This window comes from Phyllobates terribilis, unplaced genomic scaffold, assembly GCF_046119375.1.
Source record: "Phyllobates terribilis strain yellow unplaced genomic scaffold, ASM4611937v1 Scaffold_9__5_contigs__length_417890890, whole genome shotgun sequence".
Classification (NCBI taxonomy): domain Eukaryota; kingdom Metazoa; phylum Chordata; class Amphibia; order Anura; family Dendrobatidae; genus Phyllobates; species Phyllobates terribilis.
Window position 1 is genome coordinate 372,414,851 of NW_027362769.1, and position 25,448 is coordinate 372,440,298.

Consider the following 25,448-nt stretch of genomic DNA (forward strand, 5'->3'; position numbering starts at 1 on the left):
CATGCTCACTACCTCTCCATTTGCTGTGTATAGGAGTGGTCGCACAGGCTCACTACTGCTCCAATCGCTCTGTGTGGGAGTGGTTGCACATGCTCAGTACCGCTCCATTCGCTGTGTATAGGAGTGGTCGCACATGCTCACTACTGCTCCATTCGCTGTGTATAATAGTGGTCGCACATGCTCAGTACCGCTCCATTCGCTGTGTATAGGAGTGGTCGCACATGCTCGGTACCGCTCCATTCGCTGTGTATAGGAGTGGTCGCACATGCTCGGTACCGCTCCATTCGCTGTGTATAGAAGTGGTCGCACATGCTCAGTACCGCTCCATTCGCTGTGTATAGGAGTGGTCGCACATGCTCAGTACCGCTCCATTCGCTGTGTATAGGAGTGGTCGCACATGCTCAGTACCGCTCCATTCGCTGTGTATAGGAGTGGTCGCACATGCTCGGTACCGCTCCATTCGCTGTGTATAGGAGTGGTCGCACATGCTCAGTACCGCTCCATTCGCTGTGTATAGGAGTGGTCGCACATGCTCGGTACCGCTCCATTCGCTGTGTATAGGAGTGGTCGCACATGCTCGGTACCGCTCCATTCGCTGTGTATAGGAGTGGTCGCACATGCTCGGTACCGCTCCATTCGCTGTGTATAGGAGTGGTCGCACATGCTCGGTACCGCTCCATTCGCTGTGTATAGGAGTGATCGCACATGCTCGGTACCGCTCCATTCGCTGTGTATAGGAGTGGTCGCACATACTCAGTACCGCTCCATTCGCTGTGTATAGAAGTGGTCGCACATGCTCAGTACCGCTCCATTCGCTGTGTATAGGAGTGGTCGCACATGCTCAGTACCGCTCCATTCGCTGTGTATAGGAGTGGTCGCACATGCTCGGTACCGCTCCATTCGCTGTGTATAGGAGTGGTCGCACATGCTCAGTACCGCTCTATTCGCTGTGTATAGGAGTGGTTGCACATGCTCGGTACCGCTCCATTCGCTGTGTATAGGATACTCAGTACCGCTCCATTCGCTGTGTATAGAAGTGGTCGCACATGCTCAGTACCGCTCCATTCGCTGTGTATAGGAGTGGTCGCACATGCTCAGTACCGCTCCATTCGCTGTGTATAGGAGTGGTCGCACATGCTCGGTACCGCTCCATTCGCTGTGTATAGGAGTGGTCGCACATGCTCGGTACCGCTCCATTCGCTGTGTATAGGAGTGGTCATACATGCTCACAATCGCTCCATTCGCTGTGTATAGGAGTGTTCTCACATGCTCGGTACCGCTCCATTCGCTGTGTATAGGAGTGGTCGCACATGCTCGGTACCGCTCCATTCGCTGTGTATAGGAGTGGTCGCACATGCTCGGTACCGCTCCATTCGCTGTGTATAAGAGTGGCCGCACATGCTCGGTACCGCTCCATTCACACAGATGTTCAGCAATGCAGTATAGGTGTTATCACCACGGACATGTTATTTCTGGATAATGCCCTATGATCACAGGACAGGACTTATGTGACTTCTTCTATACCTTTAGCTACTTGTACACAAGTGTGAGAATTTTTGGTTTGGGGTGGAAAATAGAGACGAGGAATAAGCGTGATAATATGATAATATTCAGTGGAGATCGGCCATAATGAATTCTGCAGGGCACGTCTGAGACTTCCATACACCACAAAGCTCTCTAGCTCTTTGTATATATCCGGATACTTCAGTTTTCTGAGAACTTTATAAGTACTTCTGAATTAACAGAGTAAAGTGTCAGCCCCTCACCCCTAGCGAATTACATCACCGAGTTAAATAAGGAATGTCTGCTCCTCGTGTACTCTGGGCCCCAGGCATTCATCCTTATTATACCTCCGTCCTGGATGGGATCCAGAAAACAAGCGCTGGGGATGAGGCCCGGAGACGAGATTAGCAGCTAGAAAACGACCTGTGTAAACAGGCAAAGATATAACTAGTGGAGGGAGCGACCGCGGTGCAGCCATGCTACAAGCCCAGATACAAGGGATAGACTGATATTACCGGGTACGTGCACACGTTCAGTATCTGCTGCATATACTGGAGTGTTGGCAGGAAAAACTGATTAAAGCCAACTCGTCACCCATTTAAGCTCTTTGTATAAGGCATCTATAAGATGTAATAGAGATAAGCGGTTGCATTAGCACTAGAGTTGGAGCAAATCGATTTGAAGGACCCGGTCCATCGGTCACTTCAGTAATCTATGTCCGCTGGACGAGAGTCATGAAACCACCTTCTACCTCCACAGCTTCTGCGGCTCTTCTTTTGATTAGCTCATGGGATTGGTCATCAATATCAAATTCCTGGACAACCCATGTGTCGCAAAGTAAACATTCACATTGATAGAACTATGGCCCATTCAGACATTTGGGGAGTCGGACCTCAAGCCATGTAATATTAACGGCCTACTGTAAAGATAGGTTGTCAGTTTTAAAGAAACGAATAACCTCTTCAAAGGGGCTGTCTGCTCATTTTTACATGCATTGATCCACCAGGTATGTGCAGCTGCAACACCATCCCTGCGAAAGCGAGTGGCATCAGACAACCTCTTTATTTTTTGAGACCCTCCTCAATGTCATGCATGCATCGCATCGTTGGCTTACTAATCAAAAGAGGCACTAGGGATGTCACATGTAGTAGGAGGTTCACAGGGTTCTGGTCCAATGGCCCAGTCAGTAGACTGTGGCCACTGGATCAGAACTCCCTACTACATGTGGCATCCCCGGAGTGTTTTCTGATTAGTTGGCCCCCTCAATGTCAATGTATGGGCAGCCTCTGACATAACAGCTTTAATACTATTTAGGCAGAATGGAAATGGCGGACCACTCCTATGTCTTTTTCGACGCCCTCCCTGGATAACACAGTTCAAGTCAATTAAATCTTAAGAAAACAGCAATTAAAGCCAATCTCATACAACTCATCCCATGAGGTTTTTATTTCTGCCCCTTGTACAGAAAAAAAAAATAATAATCACCCATTATTTCCTATTGAAACAAGTATTTGGGAAACATCTCTAGGGACGGCTGATTAATTTCCAATCCCATTAAACTCTATGGATGGGATTAATTGTCCAGAACTGATGTGAGGAGATTACACTGTAACGCAGGGCAGCTGTGGATGATCATTACACTCTGCAGTGATTACAAATCTCTCATTGGAAACAATTAATGACAAATCGCTGTTCAGTGTCATGAGATTCATTGTTTAGTGCTCAAAATCGCCTTTGTAGCCTGATCTGTAGTATGAAACGGGCGCTAGAACGCTACACAACATGGCACTGATGATTATGGGGCTTTAGTTCTAAAAAAAAAAACAACATACTTAAAGGGTTATTTCTCATCTTCATAAATGTATATTGTCGGAGAGAGCTTGTAAAAACCATCAAGTTTGCAATTTACTGCTTGTTAAAATTTTCAGTCCTTCTTCAGATATTAACACTTTTGTTTAGAGCTCATTGTCTTGGAGACCGACCACCGCTGCTAGACAGCAGATCATTCTCCGGGCTTACAAGCTCTTTTCTATTGAGCTTCTGAGCAGCGTTTTGAAGTTGTCCGGGATCGCTGGAGTGCACTGTTACCTCCTAATCCCGGCCAGTTTCTGCGCAGTACTTACAAGTTAGACAGCAGCGGTGGTCGGTCTCCTAGGCAACGAGTTGTAAATTAAAGAAAAGTGTTAATATCTCAAGAACGGCTGAAAATTTTAATAAACGACAAATTGCAAAAGTGGTTGTTTTTCCAAGCTCTATCCAACAATATCCATCTATGAAGATGGGAAATAACACTTTAAAGCTGCCAATCAGAATCCAGCTCCCCAGACATAATAAACAACTGTATATTGCCTCTTAACTGGTTAAATGTGTGATTGATGAAGGTTTGATCAGTTGCATCAGGGGTCCCACAGTCTTCTATGTGAAAGGAGCATTACTGAGCATGTGCGACCACTGCCGCACTCACGGTCTATCACAATGGTGGTCGCACATGCTCACTATCCCTCCTTTCACACAGCAGACCTTTGGTCACCCTTTTTAGTGATCCGTGGGATTCTCAGCAGCCAACTATGTAGTTGGCGGTCTTGCCAAGCTTGCCAGAGCGGGAGTTTTTTCCTCTCACCGCTAAAGGGGATCACAAGTTTTGGGACCCCCTTTTATGACGCGGAAGTGTAAAAGCCGGCATTGATGTAAAGATTTCACATCTTTGGCGAATAAAAGGGGGCACGTCCAATTGAGGGGGTCTCTTATGACTCATTTTTGGGCATATGGAAAAGGGGTCCCCAGACGGCACACTGCCTGCAGACATAAACCCACCATTTTTACGGGATGCAACCTCCGTGAGTCGATCTAAGGGATAAAGAAAAGAACAGTAGCAAATGCATTGACCCACGGGGAAAGTCTCCGCTGCCACAACCGAAGCTGAACCGGCTAACGAATACATTTCCGGAAAGGGTTTCGAGCTCCTTGATCAATCTTTCCTCCCGTCTATGGACTCAGTATGATTTCCACACCTGACAGTCGGGACAGGAGGGGGGTAAGTCAGCAATTAGACCTCCTGGATTGTTCCCCCGATCGTGGCCTCATGCCAACCAGCAATCACCCGGTGTGCCGACTCCCCGGCAGCTGTTATTAGGTGCAAACAAGGGCAATCTGCATATGCTCCATGCAAATCAGGGCTGGTTTGGCACCGAGCCCCGGGAAACATCACTTACCTCTAGAGGATAAAAATGCATGAAGGTTCCCAGACACGGAGCTGACGGAAGAAGGCACAGAGTCACCACCACCGACGGCGGCGGTGGCAGCAGCTGGACGTGTTCCTGGGAATCCCTGCTGAGGAGGACATGTGCTCCGGAGATGGAACAATGAGAAGCGGAGAGCGCGGCGCAGCGATTGACTGCAGCGGAGTCACCTTGACAAGTCTCCGAAGGGCTCTGCTGCATGTCCCCTCCTGAGATTAAGCTGGGATGGATGGAGACGTCCTCCGCTCATCCCTCGTGTGATGTTGTTTTCATGCACTGACGACGTGAGATGTCTCAGCCCCAGCGACACCGCGCAGGGAATCCCACAGCAAAAAGCTATTGGAGAAGGATGCTGGGGCATATGGCAGCACAGCTTCACTGCCTTAAAGGGGAACTCCATTCTTTTTTATTTTTCCTAATAAAGACACACTTTTTCTGTAGTAACAGCCTTAACTTTTTTTTTTTTTAAGCAACAAAAATATATATATATTTTTTTGTTTTATTAGGGGACAGTAAGTGCAAAAATATAATCAGATATAATATATATCAAAGTCAGAATTATTTTGCAGAAACATTTTTCCCTTTTACATTTCCGTCATTGATCGTCCTAATCCATGAAGAGTTAATCCCGCATACAAAAATAGTTAGGAACTGACGCTGCTTGCGGAGAATAGATAAACTGGAATTTAAAGGGTTAATTCCCCCCCTTGCTGGAATCTCCATTGATTATGGGAAGAGAAAAGAATTTCCCAAAGTTTCTCTGTGTAAAGTGCGCGTGTGATCAGCGCTCCATTCACTTCTATGGGCCAGAGGTGGACATGCTGTCGGTCCAGTGGAAGTGGACACAGGCGCGCTCGGCCGATGTGTGAGTGGTGGGTGGTTGGGGTCATTAGGAATCCAATGTTTATGGCCACATGTAGAAATCCATATAGTGAACTGCAAGGGCAAGACGTGACTGATGAGGATTTCCAGCTGTCGCAAAACTATGACTCCCAGCAGGCGGCCACATCCCTCAACATTCATTTTAATCTTTGCACCCTGCAGCCATGTTTTCTGTCACAGTGGCTTCCACAACAGAATAAGAGGCTGGAGCATGACACCACACAAAGAAACAGGGAGGCAGTACTATCTGTGCCAACATTATTTACAGGGAGGCAGTACTATCTATAGCTACATAATTTAAAGTCAAAAACAGGACGTGATAATATGTACTTTCAACATTTACAGGGAGGCAGTACTGTCTATACTCACAACATTTATAGAGAAGACAGGGAAGCAGTACTATCTATTCCCAAATCATTTACATGGAAGACAAGGAGGCAGTACTATCTGTACTTCCAACATTTACAGGGAGGCAGTACTATCTATACTCACATCTTTTATAGAGAAGACAGAGTCAGTACTATCTGTCCTACATTATTTACAGAGAAACAGTACTATCTGTACCTGCATAATTTATAAGGTAAACCAGGGAGGCAGTAATATCTGTATTTACAGGGAAACCGTACTATCTGCTCCTACATAAGAGATAGGGAGGGAGTACAACATGAACCAACATAAATTACAGAGACCAGGAGGCAGTACTATCTATATAACTGCAGGACGAGGCAGGGAGTTTGTGCCATCTATGCTTGCATCATTTACAGGGGAGGACAAGGAGGCAGTTCTATCTGTAGCCACATCATTTACAGGGGAGGACAAGGAGGCAGTTCTATCTGTAGCCACATCATTTACAGGGGAAGACAAGGAGGCAGTTCTATCTGTAGCCACATTTACAGGGGAAGACAAGGAGGCAGTTCTATCAGTAGCCACATCATTTACAGGGTAAGACAAGGAGGCAGTACTATCTGTAGCCACATCATTTACAGGGGAAGACAAGGAGGCAGTTCTATCTGTAGCCACATTTACAGGGGAAGACAAGGAGGCAGTTCTATCAGTAGCCACATCATTTACAGGGTAAGACAAGGAGGCAGTTCTATCTGTACCCACATCATTTACAGGGGAAGACAAGGAGGCAGTTCTATCTGTAGCCACATCATTTACAGGGGAAGACAAGGAGGCAGTTCTATCTGTAGCCACATCATTTACAGGGGAGGACAAGGAGGCAGTTCTATCTGTAGCCACATCATTTACAGGGGAGGACAAGGAGGCAGTTCTATCTGTAGCCACATCATTTACAGGGGAGGACAAGGAGGCAGTTCTATCTGTAGCCACATCATTTACAGGGGAGGACAAGGAGGCAGTTCTATCTGTAGCCACATCATTTACAGGGGAGGACAAGGAGGCAGTTCTATCTGTAGCCACATCATTTACAGGGGAGGACAAGGAGGCAGTACTATTTGTATTTACATGGAGGCAATTCTATATGTACTTACATTACTTAGAGAAGAAAGGGAGGCAGTACTGTCTGGACCTACAAAGTTTACAGGAAAAGCGAGGAAGTACTCTCTTTACCTGCATAATTTAGAAGGTGAAACAGGGAGGCAGTACTATCTGTCTCCAGGTAATGTACAGGGAAGATAGGGAGACAGTACTATCTGGACCTACATAATTTAGAGCAGAGTTTCCCATACTTCAGTCCTCACGGCCCCCAAAGGTCATGTTCTTAGGATTTCCTCACTAGTGAGGAGTGGAGATTGGGAAACACTGGTTTAGAGGAAGAGACAGGGAGGCAGTACAATCTGAACTGACATTACTTACAGAGACCAGGTGGCAGTACTTACAGGAAGAGACAGGGAGTTTGTACTATCTGTGCTTACATCATTTACAGGGAAGACTTGGAAGCAGTATGATTGGGAACTATATTAATTGCAGGGAGGCAGCACTATCTGTGCCTACATTTAGAGGAAGACACTGGGAGGGATAAGCAGTACTATGTGCGGCAATACTTTGCAGGCAAGTACGGTGACAAGGTCCGCTGAAGGTCAAATGGGACTCATCCATTTTAAGTACGTAATTTAGTGGGCGGCAATGTGGGTCAGAATAAATTCTCAGTGCTGCATCCATGTAGTCATACCGCAGCATATTCCCACGGATCAGCGAACTACAAGTACATGACTTTCCTGCTTGTCGGTGAGATGGGGGAACATAGATCCTAGCTGGCTACATTATAGGTGTGAAGCGTTAGCACCCTCTGCTGGTCACCATATGGATTGCATCTGTCATTTACATGGCTTTGTGCATAGCAATTTGTATCATCAGCGGACCAGTGATGTCACCAAGGCGCAGCCACAGAAGCCATTTTATGGAAAGCGAGATTTTTATTTTTTCTCTTATACTGCCCTGAACGTCACAAGGATTTTTATTTTTATAAGCACTGAAATAAGGGAAGAACACGGTATTTATTAGAACACAGACCCGTTTATTATTTCGTTCGTGAACACTGCATAAAAAAATTTAAAAAATACCCAAACCATGTAAGCCGAAAAAACAAGCCGAAGAACTGATGGCAATCAGACCACAAGATAATTGATAATTCAGGTAGATTAATATGGTGTACATAATTCCTACACTACATCGCCGCTGCAGCCAATCACTAGGCACAGACATGATGCCAAGGTAGACAGTTGCAAGATTGCTGAGCCCAGTGATTGGCTGCAGAGGTGATGTATTGTTGGGAGTAAATGTAATGCCCCGTCTCATGCTGCACATAACACATCTGCATCTCTGGTTGCTATGGGCATAAAAGGGGACAAACTTATGGTGTGACCCCCATGCTCCCCTGACCTCAACCCCATTGAGAACCTCTGGAGCATCATCAAAAGGAGTGTCTATGATGGCGGGAGGCAGTTCACATCTAAGCAACAGCTCTGGGAGGGTATTCTGTCCTCATGCAAAACAATTGAAGCAGAAACCATCCAAAACCTGACAAATTCAATGGACGAGAGAGTTCAGAAGCTCCTTTCGAACAAGGGGTCCTATGTGCAAATGTAACATCACCTAGAATAAAGTTTTGAGTTGAAAACTGTTTGATTTCAGTTTGTAATAACCTGCTAATGCTTATAATTTCAAAAATGACCATTTTTTTGTTCTTTATTAAAATGAAAAGGTTGAAAACTCTGCTGTGCATAATAATTTGGAACATGCATTTTGAGTGCAGTTTGAGTTTGTTATTTTTTAAAAAATATCCTGTTATCATAGGCAGTTTGTACAAAAACCTTTCAATTGTACTCTAATAGTTATTTGACTGGAAAATTACAATGACTGCAATTCATATAGGTAATTTGGGAAAATCTGAGAAAATATTATTTGCATAATAATTTGGAACACAGTGTAGACCGTGTAACACAGCAGCTGTAGAAGGAAAATGGTGCAAAATTATTCATGAAACCTTAATACAAAAATGAGTTTTAGCCCCCAAATACATACACTTGCAGAAAAAAAAAATTGGAATCTCCCCACACACATACATCTTACCCCACAGGTTGACAACTAGTGATGAGCGCAAGTGCTCGTTACTTGAGTTTGCCTTGGGTGCTTGAGTGACATGTTGAGTCCCCGCGGCCGTTAGACATCCACAAAACACGCGGGTATTGTCTGGCAAACACCGGCAATGCGCGCATGTTTTGTGGCTAACAGCTGCGAAACATACGGCCGCAGGGACTCAAACATGTCACTCGAGCACCCGCAATACTCTGTGCATACCCTAGCACCCTAGGCAAACCTTTAACACATCTCCTTTTCTTTCTATTTCAGCCAGATATTGGTAGCGTTCATTTTTGGGTCTTCGCTCCTTAGAGTGCACGTACAGGTCAGAGCCAGTGTTGAGCCAGGATCACATTCATTCCAGTCTTCTTTGTTAAAGATGTAATATAAACTGCAGGAAAATTTACCTCTGATTTAAAAATTTACCTCTGATTAAATTTCTGATTTGGAAATTTTTTTTTTTTTACTAATTTTATTATTTAAATCGAGGCAGCTTGTGTGATTGCGCCGATCTGTGGGGGTAGCAAAATAAAGGATCTGAAGATATCCAAATCTACGATTTCCCAAACTACACTGCTCAAAAAAATAAAGGGAACACTTAAACAACAGAATATAACTCCAAGTAAATTAAACTTCTGTGAAATCAAACTGTCCACTTAGGAAGCAACACTGATTGACAATCAATTTCACATGCTGTTGTGCAAATGGAATAGACAATAGATGGAAATTATTGGCAATTATCAAGACACCCTCAATAAAGGAGTGGTTCTGCAGGTGGGGACCACAGACCACATCTCAGTACCAATGCTTTCTGGCTGATGTTTTGGTCACTTTTGAATGTTGGTTGTGCTTTCACACTCATGGTAGCATGAGACGGACTCTACAACCCACAGAAGTTGCTCAGGTAGTGCAGCTCATCCAGGATGGCACATCAGTGTGAGCTGTGGCAAGAAGGTTTGCTGTGTCTGTCAGCGTAGTGTCCAGAGGCTGGAGGCGCTACCAGGAGACAGGCCAGTACACCAGGAGACGTGGAGGGGGCCGTAGGAGGGCAACAACCCAGCAGCAGGACCGCTACCTCCGCCTTTGTGCAAGGAGGAACAGGAGGAGCACTGCTAGAGTCCTGCAAAATGACCTCCAGCAGGCCACAAATGTGCATGTGTCTGCACAAACAGTTAGAAACAGACTCCATGAGGGTGGTATGAAGGTCCGACGTCCACAGATGGGGGTTGTGCTCACAGCCCAACACCGTGCAGGACGCTTGGCATTTGCCACAGAACATCAGAATTGGCAAAGTCGCCACTGGCGCCCTGTGCTCTTCACAGATGAAAGCAGGTTCACACTGAGCACATGTGACAGACGTGACAGATTCTGGAGACGCCGTGGAGAGCGATCTGCTGCCTGCAACATCCTTCAGCATGACCGGTTTGGCAGTTGGTCAGTAATGGTGTGGGGTGGCATTTCTTTGGAGGGCCGCACAGCCCTCCATGTGCTCGCCAGAGGTAGCCTGACTGCCATTAGGTACTGAGATGAGATCCTCAGACCCCTGTGAGACCATATGCTGGTGCGGTTGGCCCTGGGTTCCTCCTAATGCAGGACAATGCCAGACCTCATGTGGCTGGAGTGTGTCAGCAGTTCCTGCAAGATGAAGGCATTGAAGCTATGGACTGGCCCGCCCGTTCCCCAGACCTGAATCCGATTGAGCACATCTGGGACATCATGTCTCGCTCCATCCACCAACGTCACGTTGCACCACAGACTGTCCAGGAGTTGGTGGATGCTTTAGTCCAGGTCTGGGAGGAGATCCCACAGGAGACCATCCGCAACCTCATCAGGAGCATGCCCAGGCGTTGTAGGGAGGTCATACAGGCACGTGGAGGCCACACACAATACTCAGCCTCATCAGGAGCATGCCCAGGCGTTGTAGGGAGGTCATACAGGCACGTGGAGGCCACACACAATACTGAGCCTCATCAGGAGCATGCCCAGGCGTTGTAGGGAGGTCATACAGGCACGTGGAGGCCACACGGGACATTACATCAAAGTTGGATCAGCCTGTAGTGTGTTTTTCCACTTTAATTTTGTGGGTGACTCCAAATCCAGGCCTCCAATGGTTAATAAATGTGATTTCCATTGATGATTTTTGTGTGATTTTGTTGTCAGCACATTCAACTTTGTACAGAACAAAGTATTCAATGAGAATATTTCATTCATTCAGATCTAGGATGTGGTATTTCAGTGTTCCCTTTATTTTTTTGAGCAGTGTATATGACATCCCATGTAATGATGAAAGAAATAATGCAATGATTCCATGCAAGATAAGTTTGCCTTTTTTATAATTAAACACCCCCCCCCCCCCTCACAAAGATGGCGCCTTTGCAGAGGCCAAGAGAACACGTCATGTAAATGAAGCCCAATTGATACTTTTGGCATTTATGGTTATATAATTTTGTTTGTTTTTTCTTTTCTCCAGCATTTTACATTAAAGTGTTTGTTTTTTTTTCACCTTGATAGGGGTTTATTCATCTTTGGGGACAGTTTTATCATCTAGAGGCTAAAAATCATTTTTGCAAAAGGGGTTTGATTAAAAATATTTTGCAGACGTTCCCCATGGTTGTAATTACTTGAAAAATGTTTAATAAGAATCTGATTAAAAAAATATATATATTTTGCACTGCAAGCTTGATGTGGTCATAAAACAACTGAGAGGAACTCCGAGAAATACTGAATGACATCAGAGTTTGTAATCTATCAGAATGAGCTCACTGAAGGATTCTATGTTTGCTCATTTTGCAACCCAGCAGTTGTCAATGCACCGCAGAAGCTGTAAAAGCAAAACTGGGCAAAATTTTTAATGAAGCCCAATTACAAAAAAGTTTTTTTTAATCTAAAATGCATTTTTAGTCCAATAGCTTGGTCTTTCATATGCCACTCAAGCGCTACTTTTCTTGTCGTTATAAATTTTTTTTTTTTTTACTCAGACCAAGTTGGAAAACCCCTTTAGAGGTGGATATACACAAGAACAAGTCAGCTGGACCCGCAAGTTAAAGAATTGGCCATGTTGGATGACAGGATGCCAATCTCAGAAGATAAGTTGCCACCAGGCAAGTCTGGACCCATTAAATTTGGCAGAAGTTGCTGGCGGCCAAAAAATAAATAAAAAGCTGATGGCTATCTAAGGTTTCAGACCAGTTACTGTACCAAACCGAACACCGCCCCAGCCCCAATTTCACTGACCTGCAGCCGGGATCTACCTAGAAATGAACAGACAAACGCAAACATTTGGCGTAGAGAACTTTAAATTCATTGTCATTTATTTACAGAAGAAAAAAATATATATTTTACACGGCTTGGTTTGAGGTAGGGTCGCTTTTTTTTTTTTTTTTTTTTTTTTTTTTTACAAATCTTTCCAAACAATGGGACATCGTGGTAAATCAGGCTTCTCTGCATACTGCCAATTCTTACTAGAATAAAAAATGCAAAAAAATTTTTGGGCAAAAAAATTCAGTTTAAAAACAAAAAAATCTATAGAGCTGGTAACAAAAAAAAAAAAAAAAAGTGCAAAGGAAGCCATGGAGAGCAGCGTCGGACGGGGTTAGATATGACGACTCGTCCTCCAGCCTTGCAAGTATCCAGAGATTTGATGTCTCCTCCATATTTGGGATATATTTATCACTGACATGCAGCAGCCTAAAAAGCAAAAAGATCATCTACTCAAGGGTTTTTTTTTTTTTTTTTTTTAACTGGTTGGATCCAAATTAGTTAATCGGAGCCTGGGATTTTCGCTTCCTGACTCTGAAGCACTTCGCCTGTCCTGGTTCTGTAGTGCTGGAGGGTCAACTAGAAATAAAGACATTGTTAACCCCTATCTATAACCTGGTATCCAATAATAATGGGATACCCCCATTTAGTCACATGATATGCTGGCAGTAGTAGATGGGGTGGGGGTACAGGATCACCATGACTACCATGTGCCATAAAGCGATATTACCTTGTAGTAAACGGCCATATAAATGCAGCTAATCAGGATACAGGCATTGTATTTACAGTAAATGGGAATATGAAGCATCCCTCATAGTATAGTCTGCGTTCATTTTTTTTACCCAATTTTGTTTTCCCTTCCTTTACACCCAAAGCTTCCCGATGCCAAAGAGCAGAACATTGCGAGAGCTCAGATGACCCCTAAACATAAGCAGACGGGTCATATGTAACTGTAAAGCAGGGCAAAGTATGTCAAGTTTTTTTGTAAAATTCAACTTTGTAATGGAGGTAAAAATGGTTCATTGGAGCTTTGGAATCGCCATTTCTCATGTCCCATGCATCTCCCTATCCTTGCACTGGTCCAAAAAAAAAAACACCTCCCCATAGACTCCTTTGTTGATTTCTCATATTAGACAGCAAAAAAAATAAGTTTAAAAAGAAATATGGCTGGAAGGTGAAAGCATAGAGCAAGTGAGATGTCACACTCCTCCTCACTATTGCTACAGTGCAGGCTCGGGCAGAGTAGTCCTCTCTCCTACTTAATAAACCGCAGCATTCAGGAGACTGGTGCCCCAGCAATTTGCCGTGTTAACCCATCAAAGGCAGGCAAGTAGTATCTGGGATAAAAATCTAAATCAACGGAGGGGCACCCCATCATCCAATGCAGCTGGTATTGCAGGACAGATACTGTCTTCTCCGGCTACGTCGACACAGCCTGCCCTAAGATCACAGTACCCTAATTTCCATCCAATTCATGGCTAAATGTTTACTAGCTAAATAAAAATTGAAAAAAAAAAAAAAGTATTTGCAATGTGGTCACAAGACACAGATTTCTGTACAAATATTTCCTTTATAAAGCTCTGATGTAAAAATCAAAGAATCAATATATTAGGTGTGGCACAGTTTTCCGTTATTTACACAGCAAGTTAGCTTACATTACATGGAAAATACAAATGAATACAGGCGACGGCGGGCGAGCTCTTCGCCCCGTTGCACAGTGCGATGTTACTCGGCGGCGGGAGGTTTGGCTTTGGCCTCCTCCTTTTCAGTCTCTTTGTCTTTACTTTTCTTGGATTTCTTTTTTTTGTGTTTGTGTTTCTGGCCCTTCTCAGTCTCGGATTCGTTGCCCGTGTGCTTCTTATGCTTCTTGTGTTTCTTATGCTTCTTGTGTTTCTTCTTTTCCTTCTTCCTTTTCTTTTTGTCTGGGCTGCCCGTTGAGCTTACACTGCTGCTTCTACTACCAGAATCGCCCTGGCTGTGGCTACGGCTTCTGCTGCCGGCCGGACTGCTGGCGCCTGTGGCGGGCAAGGTACTATTGGCCGTATCTGTAGCGGCCGTGTGCTCGTCGTCCTTGTTTTTGGTTTCCTGAGGTTCGTCTTGTTTGACAGAGGCCTCGCTATCGCTTTCATTGTAATCGGGCACAAATGAGGCTTCGTCGGTGTCTCTGGTTAAGTCTGTGGAGAGCCGCGTGGTGCGGCTTTGAGGAACCTTGGTCTTTTCAGAAGCGGCTTCCTTGTCCGCTTTTATCTCCGGCGAGGAACGTTTGGAGTGCGATGATTTTTTATCACTTGTGTCTTCTGAAATTTTTGATTTAGAGGAGGTCTTCTCCTTCCCTCTCTCACTACTCCTTTCAGAGGGCACCGGATCAGCATTGGTCGGCCGCTTAGACTCGGAGGACTTCTGGTCCGACCTTGGTTTGCGTTCCTGACCGGGGCTGTGGCTGCCGCTCTTGGAGTCTCTCGGGGCTTTCTTTGTTTCTCTTGAGGAGTCTCTGGCGCTAACTTTTTGGGAGCTGGAAGATGAATCTTTGCTCCTGACAGGGGATTCCTTTCTCCGCTCATCCCTCCTCCTGGATCCCGTGTGCTCCCGACTGTCATGATCTGACTTTTTCTCTTTGCCGTCACTGTCAGTCTTCTTTTCCTTTGCCTTGCTATCACGCTCAGGTCTTCTTTCTCGATCTCGGCTTTCATGCTCTTGTTTCCGGTCTCGTTCTTTGCTGTCATGTTCTTGCCTCCTTTCCCGATCCTTGTTGTCATGTTCAGCTTTTCTCTCCCGAGAATTGTGCTCTTGCCTCTTGTCGTGATCGTTCTTTTTGTCCTTGTCTTTGCTGTCATGTTCGGTCTTTCGGTCATGATCTTTCTTCTCCCGCTCTCTGCTCTCATAGTCTTGCTTTCGGTCTCTGCTGTCTCCATGGTCGGACTTCTTCTCACGAGTGGGAGTAAAGTCTTTGTTGGTGCTTCCACGTCCCGCTTCCTGTTTTTCAGATGACCGGTCTTTCGAGGACTGTTGGTTGCGTTCAGAACTGCTGTCATTTTGGGAACTTGCTTTTCTTTTATCAGAAGATTCCTTTTCGGTTGCAGGGCTGTCTTTATCTTTTGATCTATTCTTGGACTGGGTAACTGCAGTTTCCTTGGTGGATTTCCCATCTTGTGGAGTCCCCTCACTTGCCGGCTTCACTTCCTTTTCTGGCAACGTAACAGTAGATGCCAGTTTGGGTACAACGCTTATCGGCTTCCCCGTATTGGACGTTCCTTGCGTGTCCTTCCCATCCTTAGCATCATCATCCTCAGACTCAAACTCATCCTTGTCCCATTTTGACTGTGGAACTTGAATCATTATTATGACGTCTTCTGGAGGAGCCGTACTATCGTTGTTATACTCTTCTAAGGTCTTAATAACCGTTCTTTTGGCGTCCTGTTTTTCTTCCACTTTCCGAACAGGACTTCCACCTGTGGAGCTGGTGCTGTAGAAAGAAAATTGTAATAAATTACTACAGGAAAAAAATAAAACTAACACTTCCAAAACGAGACATCACTGCCAAATATGTATATTCTAGAGAAGCATACACAAATACTTGACAGTTGTTTTTTTTTACATCTCTGCTCACATCACATTTATGGTCTACGTAAAAGGTGTATTTTGAAAAAATACTCCGGACGTATACGTCCTCACCATCACCCATCTTGACCTCGTTGCATCTTCTCGTAATAGTCACGAGCGCTGAAATCCCCGGGGCTTCCTTCTTTGATGAGGCCCAAGACGTCACCGGGATTTAGTTGGTAGTCTAAAGATGCAGCGAGGACCGGACGAGTCATGGTGAGAAGAGGAGGGCCGGATAGGCGAGTATAAGGAATTTTATTTTTTACATATTACATTTATTAAATTGGGATCTGGAGAGAAAGCCCAGATATTAGTAAAGGGACATTAAATTTGAATAAAAAAACGTTCTGCTTGGCTGAAGATAGAGATCCTAAATCCTTCCTACCTGGTATAATCCACCAAGGTGGATCCAGATCCATCAGAAGCAGGAACCTTCTTTCTCACTTTGCCCTTCCCGCGTTCAGTTTTCGGTTTGGCGGGGACGGCCAGCTCATTTTTCTCTTGCGTTTCTTCTGTTCCACCAGCAGCTTCTGAGTTTGTGATTTTTTTCCCAGTCTCGCGATTCAGTTTGATCTTTTTCACAGTCGCTGCTGACGTAGGAGTTTTGTCCATCTCGGGAACCTTCTCTGGTTTCACCAGCTCAGCCTCAGATTTCAGTTTGGCAGCTGGGGGTTTCGGAGCCTCGGAGGGCTCAACTTTTATATTCTTGACCGGTTTTTCCTGCTCCTTTTCCGCAGGTTTCTCGTCAAGTTTTCTTTTGCGTTTATCTGGTTTGGACTCAGCTGTTCGGGGTTTTTCAGAAGCTTTTTTAGATTTTTCTTCCTTAATTGGTGGCTTGTCCAACTTGGAGTCCTTTGCATGGTCCTTTTTGCTTTTTTCATCTTTTGTCTGTTTATTATCTTGACTGTCTTTCGTTGCCTTGGGATGGACTTTACGAGACACGGTGGCTTTATCATCTTTTTGGCTAGATGTATGCTTTGAACTCTCGTTCTTCTGAGATTCCTCTTTGACCTTTTTCGCCGATGGCTCAGTGCTCGACGGTTTCGCCTTTTCTCCATCACCTGCCTTTTCAACCTTGACTACCTTGGACGATGTTTCTTTCTTGGGCGGATTAACATCAACCCTACGTTTGGTCTTATCCACTTTTGCTCTGGGTTTTTCTCGTTTGTCCTTGTCAGAAGCCGGCTTGAGAGCAATCGACTCGGCATCCATGGGCTCGTCTCTAACTGGGGTGGCATCATCTTTGCTGGTGGTCACAAATATGTGCTCCGTTCTTTTGCCGTCATCGTCTCGGTGTTTTCTGGATCCATCATTTCCAGTCTTGGAAACGCCTTCGCTTTCTTCTTTCCGTCTCTTTCGATGTTTCTTATGCTTGTTTACCCTCGAGTCTCCAGATGGGATCAAAGGTTCCCTTTCTTTTGATTTTCTGGTATCCTTTACGTGTGTCTCTCGTGGTAGAAGCTTCTCCGGATAACCACCAACTAAAGGGCGCAGTCGGGGTAGTAAAGGAGGAGGATAATTGTCTCTATGGGCGCGATTATAAGGAGACTGATCTCTTCGAGCCTGAGGTTGAAGGAGAAATCTATTGTCGGGGAAGTTTTCCCTTCCGATGGGCGACCTCTGTCTTGGAATGATATTAATTGCACATCCTTTATAATACTTCTCGTACCAGTCCCTGTAACTACGTTCCCATTCCCTATAGGCTTCTTTTTCAAAAGGATCTCTCAGATCAGGCTGTCGGCCATATATAGCTTTAACGTCGTACGGCGGGAATTCACGATAGCGGTTTGCGTAATCTCTTTCCCCTTCCACTTGCTGAAGCAGTCGCTTATTGGCGGGAGAAGGTGGCCTGTAGGGCGGAGATCTAGATCGGGAGTGAAATCTTCTGTATGGAGATCTTGACCTGGAACGAGGATATCCGTGAGATCGGGACCGGGAACGGTAAGCACGTCCCTTTCCGTGGGCTTTCCTCTGGTACGAAGGAGATCGCGACAAAGACCGAGAACGCGAACGACTGAAAGACCGGGAATAAGAACGTGACCTTGAAGAGCCAGATCTTGATTTAGAATAAGAATAGGAACTTTTAGAGTAGGAAGATCCGGAGTAAGGAGATTTGGACCTACAAAAAAAACAAGAAAAAAAAGCATTAAAAAGCACGAGCACATAGACATACACACACACTATATATTTATTTTCTTACATTTACTAAAGCATGCGGTATATAACCCAACCTGGAGAAGGTCAGGTACGTGCATTTGCACAAAACCATCAGACATAAGGAGTTGAGGCATTAATGGTTGAACTTTTTCTTACATGTGATAGACAAAATCCTGAAAATGTACACGAAGAAAAAAAAAAAAAAAAGCAAAAAGGGATGATAAAGTTGCAATACACCCCAGCAAAAAAAAAAAAAGAGAAAAAATACTGATCATGCTTTAGAGCTTTTCGCTCTTTTCTTACCTGGAATAGGATCGCTTCCGTTCTTTTTGTATTTTCTTGTATTCCAGAAGTTCTTTCGCAAAGTCGTTTGCAAATTCTTCAAGCTTTGATTTCTTCTTCTCTCTAAAGGAAAATGTATAATTACAACAAAAAAAAAAAAAAAAGTAAAGAAAAAATATAAAATAAGAAAAAAAAAAAAAGTCAACATGCAAGTTGCTGTCTTTATGAGAGAAAAGAGAGCTATATGCATAGTTGTCTCGAGTGTTCGGTTTCAGGATGTTGTCTTATCACAGAATCAATAGATACTAATTAGTTATAGAATTATTAACTTTTTTTTTTTCAATTGACTACACCTCCATGTGTCCAGTGTACTTCACAGGGGGAGGACATCTACTGTTATATGGGCTAAATAATTTATACCTTGCAATATACGTTCTTTTACTGGATGCCTCTATATAGAATATTGTATATAGCAAAAAAAAGGTAAAGTATACCGGGCGAGGACACTCTTGGATCTCCATCTAGGGAGGGGACCTATGGATATATGTTTGATATATATGACAGGAGTCTTCCCGAAACCCACGCCAGATGTCCAGTATCCATGCACCTTAAAGTGAATATGTCAGCAGGTTTTTGCTATGTAATCAGAGAGCAGCATGATGTGGGGGTGGAGACCCCGATTCCAACGATGTGTCACTTACTAGGCTGTGTATTGCTGTTTCAATAATATCAGTGTTTTATCAGTAGGAGATTATCACTACAGGACTAGGTGTCTTGTACCTTCTAGTCTAGCCCTGCCCCCACCACTGATTGGCTGCTTTCTGTGTACATTGACATAAACCAGCCAATCAGTGGTGTGGGCGGGGTTATACACAGAAATCAGCCAATCAGTGGTGTGGTCGGGGGTTATATAGGGCTCAGCATTTTGAGAGAGTTGAGCGTTGTCTCAGGGTGGTGTTAAAACCAATATTTTAGGACTTGGTGTCCCCGTGCAATATACCATGGCGGCTTTATATAGTACCCCTGAATCTGACTTTCCCATACTGTGCACAGTTTAATCCCAAACACAAATATACACATTAGTTTTTTTCTTACAATTTCTGAATATGCAGTTGTCCTTTCAATCCCATACTTACTCCTCCTTTAGTCGCCGTTGCTCTCTATAGAACTCCTCCTTAGAGAGCGGTGGTGCCAAGGACTGGGCAGGAATAGCGTTGGCATGTGCAGCCTGAACTGCCGGATTGACCCAAGGGGCAGACACCGTAGCTGGCGCCGAGGGGAAGCCTGGAGGTGGAACGTTGTAGCCGGCCGCGGGAGGCTGTCCAGGTGGAAACTGTGGCGGGAACTGAGGTGGTGGAACACCAGGAGGCAACTGAAGACCATGCGGTGGTGGTGGAGGAAAGAGGGGTGTCGGCGGCGGAACATATACAGGACCCGAGGATGCCAAAGATGGTACTTGGTTTCTTGGAGGGCGATCATTGTGAGGGTGACGGCCACGGCTATGTCTAGAAAGAAAAAAAAGAAAAAAGCTAGAAAAATCTGAAAAAATAACATCCCTCACATCACGTGTAATGTAGCTGCACCCAAAACATGTTGGGCTCAGAATTGGTGGGGGTCCCAAATCATTAATTGATAGTTTATTTTTTGTGATCACTAAGATGGGAGAATTCTCAAAGCTATAAGTTATTATATACTAAATAAGCCCAAAATAATATCACTAACCCGTCCCATCCCATGTGCGGCCGGGGTCCAGAAGGTCTCGGTATATTGGCTCTCATCAGTGGCGCTGTGAAATAAAAAAAATATACAGCAGCTAAATACTCAAAAAAAGAAAATGGGATAAGGTAATTGTATCAGGGCAGGAAATAAATGCATCCTATAAGAAAATTAATAAACTCCTAGCAGCTCAAGATCCTTACGACACCAACAAAAACCAAAGTCTACAAGTAACATCTTGCTTTGAGGTCCTTGACCTTGTGAGGCGCAGGGCGAGGAGAGGGGCAGCTAAAGCTCCCCCTACCACTTCTAAACTTTTTGCACTTGCTGATGACTTTAATCTCGTTTTTCTAGTGTTTTTTTTTATACAGGGATATTTTAGTGTCCATATTAATCCTTCGATAAACAAACTTCGAGAACTGGACAATTTTAACCCTACAACTAGAAAGCAAGGACCTCAAATTCCAAACTTCAATCACAGGAGTCTATGTGCTCAGAGTAATACAGAAGCTAAAATAACAGCAGAAAATCAGGTACATAAATATAAAAACACAAGGCCACAAGGTGTGCTTTCATTATTAATAGTCCCCTAACCAGTACGTACTTGGAGGAGGGAGGTGGTGAGAAGAAGGTGGCATCTGTCCAAGCACTGGAACGTGGAAGCCCTTAAAAAAAAAAAGTTTAGGATTATTTTTTGCTATTTTAGGTTAAAATAAGCCCAAGGCTAGTACAGACTGTAAAGACTCACTTTGTCTCCCAGAAGGTTATTGTTGGACAGTGGTAAGCTGCTCGACGATGTCCCAGAAGATGAACTAGCACGAGATCGATCCTCACGCTTTTCATGGCTGATGAGAAAAAATAAATTATAAAAATACTGAAAATAATTAAAAAACACTCCATCATATGTATAAGATTATATCAAACCGCTCGTAGTCACTACAGAGAATTAATCTGTCCCAGCATATTCTGAAAAAATGTGTAATATGTCCAAATCCTTATAATCTAATCACTAAACAAAAGTCAAAATATTTTTCAGACACTTTATAAAGCAATGCCAAACCAACTTACTGATACGTAGATTCTCGTTCTCGCTCTGGTTTTTCTCTTTCCTTTTGGACAGGTGCCGGCAATGCAGGCTCTGTAGGGGGCGCCACAGGCGGCGGCTGTGAATTGGCCGGTGTCGTGCTGGGCGCTGCAGACGTGGTAGTAGTAGTAGCAGCAGGGCTTTGGGATGACGAAGGTGGAGTAGGTGCTGAAGTAGTGGGCACGATAAGAGGATCTTGCTGGCGAGATTGCACAGGACGCGTCGGCTGCGGGGCGCTACGTTGCGGCTGAGCCGCTTGCTGCTGTTGCCGCTGCTGGGAAGACGCCTGTTGCTTACGGATCCTCTTTGTATAACCGGTTTCATTTTTAAAATTATTCACAGCCTAAAAGTAGCAAAATTAGTAATTGAGTAACGAGGAAGCAAAAAGTTATGAGCTGCAGAAATGCCATATATAAAAAAAAATTGTATCACCTGGCGTAGGAATTTATTGGCGATTAAGTTATCAGGAGAGACGTCGGTCTGATGACACGTAGGGCACATGTGCTCCTCCGATTCCAGTAGTGAAGTGCGGATACCTAAAAGTGGAAGATAAAAAAATACTGATTCAGAATTCAGGGCAAAATTACAGCCACTATCTCCCTAATATAAAAGGTTAAATATAATTTCTCATAAAGATTAAGAACCAAAAGAGGACAGGAAAGTTTTACCCCTCAATGGCTGTCCGAAGACAGACCTGCCATAGCAACATCTCCCCCGACAATCAGTTGTTCGGCATCCCCATACACAGTCATCCGAACCAGTCAATATCGGAGGGTTCGGAAGGCATTAGTCTAATGTGTATTTGGGGCTTTGATCATATAAAGAGATAAAAACACTTCACCCATAGCTAAACCTAACATATCCTCTCTGATTGGAGAGAGGGTGATAGCATGAAGAAAATCTCCAGTATTCATTACATCAATGATCACAGTAAAAGACAGGCATTGATAAAAAATAAAAAAAAAAGGCGATAGCACAAGGAAAAGTTCCTATATGTTTTAGACTCAATATTTGGGAGATGCCATGAAAAAAGTTCCTGTATCCCTTAGATTCATTATTTGGGTGATACCATGAAAAAAGTTCCTGTATCCCTTAGATTCATTATTTGGGTGATACCACGAGAAAAGTAGAAAAGTTCCTGTATCCCTAAGGGTATGTGCGCACGTATTTTTTCTGCACCAAAATCTGCTGAGAACTTTTCTCTGGCAGGAGATTAGCTGCGTCTTTTGTTGCGTTTTTTTCACTGTCCTTCTGTCTTTATTTAGTAATGCACATAAAGTTCTGTGAAAAAAAAACTCCCATTCTATTTTGCCATCATAAACGCTGCAAATAAGCAGCAAAATACGCGTTTTTTGTTGCGCATTTGTAGCGTTTTTTCATCCCCCCATAACTTCCTATGGGTGAAAAAACGCTGAAAAAAACGTTGAAAAGTGACACGTCACTTCTTTCAACGCTTTTCTAATCACTGAAAATACGCAGCAAACAAAAAGCAACATGTGGGAACAGTGAATTCTGGTTTCTCATACACTTTGCTGGTACTGCCAGACACAGCTGAAAATTAAAAATCTGCAGCAAATACGCAGCAAAACACAAAGTGTGCGCACTTACCCTTAGATTCATTATTTGGGTGATACCATGAGAAAAGTTCCTGTACCCCTTAGATTCATTATTTGGGTGATACCATGAGAAAAGTTCCTGTATGTTTTAGATTCATTATTTTGGGTGATACCATGAGAAAAATTCCTGTATCCCCTAGATTCATTATTTGGGTGATACCATAAGAAAAGTTCATGTATGTCTTAAGGCACCTTATTTTCACGCCATTCACTACGATCTAGAGATAGTTTAGATTTTGACCTGCCCATAGTGATCAGGTAAAGGGGCAGAGAATGAGATGTCTAACACACGACGCAGATACTCACATTCATCACAATAGCTGTTTCCACAGCAAGGAATAACGACGGCATCGCTCATCATATCTTTACAGATCATACACAGGAGCTCATCGGGGATGGGGTCTTCCTCCTCAGACGAGGACGATTGGGCCTCAGGAAGAAACGGAGGCTTTTCTTTCTTGCCCATAGCATATGCCACACTGCAATATAAAAAATGGTTTACTAAAAGAAAACAAAAAAACATTTAAAACAATTTTTGAAAACATACAGCGCCACTCTTTGCTCACAGGTCGTATCTGGTATTGCAGAGTGACAAACTTAAAAGGAACATCCTGTATAGGAGACACTTACGCGTCAATGGTCGGTATGGCATATTTTCCAGTGTTTGTAAGCATTGCCCCCTTCATATTGGGATCTTCAACTTCCACCATAAAACTGCGAGGAATCCCAGTGCTCTTTTTAATCCTGGGAACAGACTCAAAACTTTTGTCCTGGATAAAAAAAAAAGTAAAAAAAAAAAATCAATGGCTTAGTAGAAAAAAAAAACACAATCAAGAGGTTTTCTGGGACTTTATTACTGGTGACCCTCTCTCCCCCATGCAGCTACATTGTGTTGCGCTCTGCCATTTGAATGACAAAGCTGCAGTACCACTCATGGCCACTACGCAACGTATTGCGCCGTGTGCATTGCAATGCACCGATGAGGAAATTTCCCCCACCGACCTAAGGATTTATAGGGGGAAAGTTGAAGTTTTGCAGCAGTTAACCATTGCTTTTAAGCGTGATCCCGACTTACCCCATTTGTAGGACAATTCTTGATGTAATGACCGGGCTTTAAACATCGAAAACAAGTGTATGTTGGAGGCGGGGGCCCCAGAGGTTTTTTCAGGTAGCTATAGGGAATTAAAAAAAAAAAAAAAAAACAATGTTGTTATCTCGATCGCCCATAATGTGGTCAGATTGGAGAGGTGCGGGCGATCACGACTGCCGTGGACTTACTTGCTAGGGTCATAGTCATGGCCAGACTGAGACATCATTGCTCTGATTTTATCTTCTTCCGAAGCATTGGCTTCAGCCAGATTGGCGGTCTGTTCAACAGGCAATTGTTTAAGGGAGGAGAAAAAATTAGTCAAAACCCGAAAAATGAGGACGCAGAAAGCCCCAAACACCATCCAGGCACACACACATTCAATGCTGTCGTGTTTGCTCCTAAAAAGTCCCACGTGGGACATGGCTACACTCCTGGGGGACCCACTGGATAAAAAGGCAGGAAGGGCTAAATTAACCCCTGCAATGCTGAAGGCTGACAGCATTGTAAGGGTTAAAATATTTAGGCCATGTTTATACCCGGAGAAAATTACTCAAAACTATAAAAAAGATAAAATGGTCAACATCTTGGCATGCAAAAAAAAATGTCTGCCAGCGGGACCCGCATAGGGAGGGGGTCTATGCACCCACAGAACATAAGCATTAGAGATTAGCGGCAGCGACCCCCCCCCCCCCCCCCGATCCATGGGCACAAGTGGTGTTTTCTACTGCTGTAATCTGAGAATACAAAGAAAACTATATCCAATGTACGGAAGCCAGGTCCTTGGTGCAGAAGAGACCTATTGCTCAAAAAGGGTCCAGCATTGGCATATGCGACATCTCTAGTTGTGCCCAATTTACTCCTGTTTGTAAAGTGATACCCAAAGCTCAGAAAAATGGGAATAAATGCCTGAAAACAACATCAGGCTTAACAAGTGGTCGTAGCATTAGAGAATATCCATATTACCACCATTGTGTGCAGAATAACTAATACAGAACGCAGTATACAGTGTGCGCCCTCTAGTGGTGGCTGCAGGCGGCAAGAATTTTAATCAGTCACCAGAAAATTACCTATTTTCTAAATAATGTTATGTTGAAAGTAATTTTTTCCTTCTCTTTCTATACAATTTTTTTTGGAAAATGTAGCAATTTTCACACTGGCCACCAGGCCTAACACTAGATTCACACTTTGTTCTGTACAGATGACCTTTCAGTAATCGTATTATCACAGACTAGATTACAATGACTGCTAGCACCTCTATATACAGTAGGGAACACAGGATCTGCCATTTACCCTAAATCATATCACAGCTCACCTCCTCCCCCCTCCTGTACAATGATAGATAACGCCTCAATATACAGTAATGACATGATTCACCATTCACAACAGCTGATGTCACAGCTCACCTCCTCCTGTGCAATGACTAATAGCACCTCTATATACAGTAGGGAACACAGGATCTGCCATTTACTCTAAATATC

At 44.0% G+C, this 25,448-nt stretch overlaps 2 protein-coding genes and 1 long non-coding RNA gene across 6 annotated transcripts in view; 1 reads left to right on the forward strand and 2 right to left on the reverse strand.

The window, feature by feature from the left end:
• The window catches only part of TNRC6A (trinucleotide repeat containing adaptor 6A), a 78,624-nt gene extending 73,566 nt beyond the window's left edge, over positions 1-5,058 (reverse strand). For all 3 annotated transcript variants that reach the window (XM_073648317.1, XM_073648314.1, XM_073648316.1), the window contains exon 1: positions 4,716-5,058. The gene's annotated coding sequence lies outside the window, so the exon portion shown is untranslated. The remainder of the gene's footprint in view (positions 1-4,715) is intronic.
• Positions 1-12,569, forward strand: part of LOC141162328 (uncharacterized) — a 47,881-nt gene extending 35,312 nt beyond the window's left edge. Inside the window, exon 2 of the long non-coding RNA XR_012250760.1 lies at positions 12,146-12,569. This is a non-coding gene — a long non-coding RNA (uncharacterized lncRNA). The remainder of the gene's footprint in view (positions 1-12,145) is intronic.
• Positions 12,570-13,758: 1,189 nt separating this feature from the next.
• Positions 13,759-25,448, reverse strand: part of RBBP6 (RB binding protein 6, ubiquitin ligase) — a 31,599-nt gene continuing 19,909 nt past the window's right edge. The window contains exons 5-17 of one of the 2 annotated variants that reach the window (XM_073648321.1): positions 24,159-24,247; positions 23,956-24,052; positions 23,511-23,650; positions 23,187-23,359; positions 21,697-21,800; positions 21,249-21,607; positions 20,929-21,025; positions 20,785-20,845; positions 20,187-20,250; positions 19,601-19,969; positions 18,486-18,587; positions 16,411-18,144; positions 13,759-15,888 (exon numbers count right to left, since the gene is read on the reverse strand). In XM_073648321.1, coding sequence (XP_073504422.1) covers positions 14,151-15,888; positions 16,411-18,144; positions 18,486-18,587; positions 19,601-19,969; positions 20,187-20,250; positions 20,785-20,845; positions 20,929-21,025; positions 21,249-21,607; positions 21,697-21,800; positions 23,187-23,359; positions 23,511-23,650; positions 23,956-24,052; positions 24,159-24,247 — 5,127 coding nt within the window. In that variant the 3' untranslated portion in view covers positions 13,759-14,150. The remainder of the gene's footprint in view (positions 15,889-16,410; positions 18,145-18,485; positions 18,588-19,600; positions 19,970-20,186; positions 20,251-20,784; positions 20,846-20,928; positions 21,026-21,248; positions 21,608-21,696; positions 21,801-23,186; positions 23,360-23,510; positions 23,651-23,955; positions 24,053-24,158; positions 24,248-25,448) is intronic. The other variant, XM_073648322.1, reaches the window with a different exon arrangement.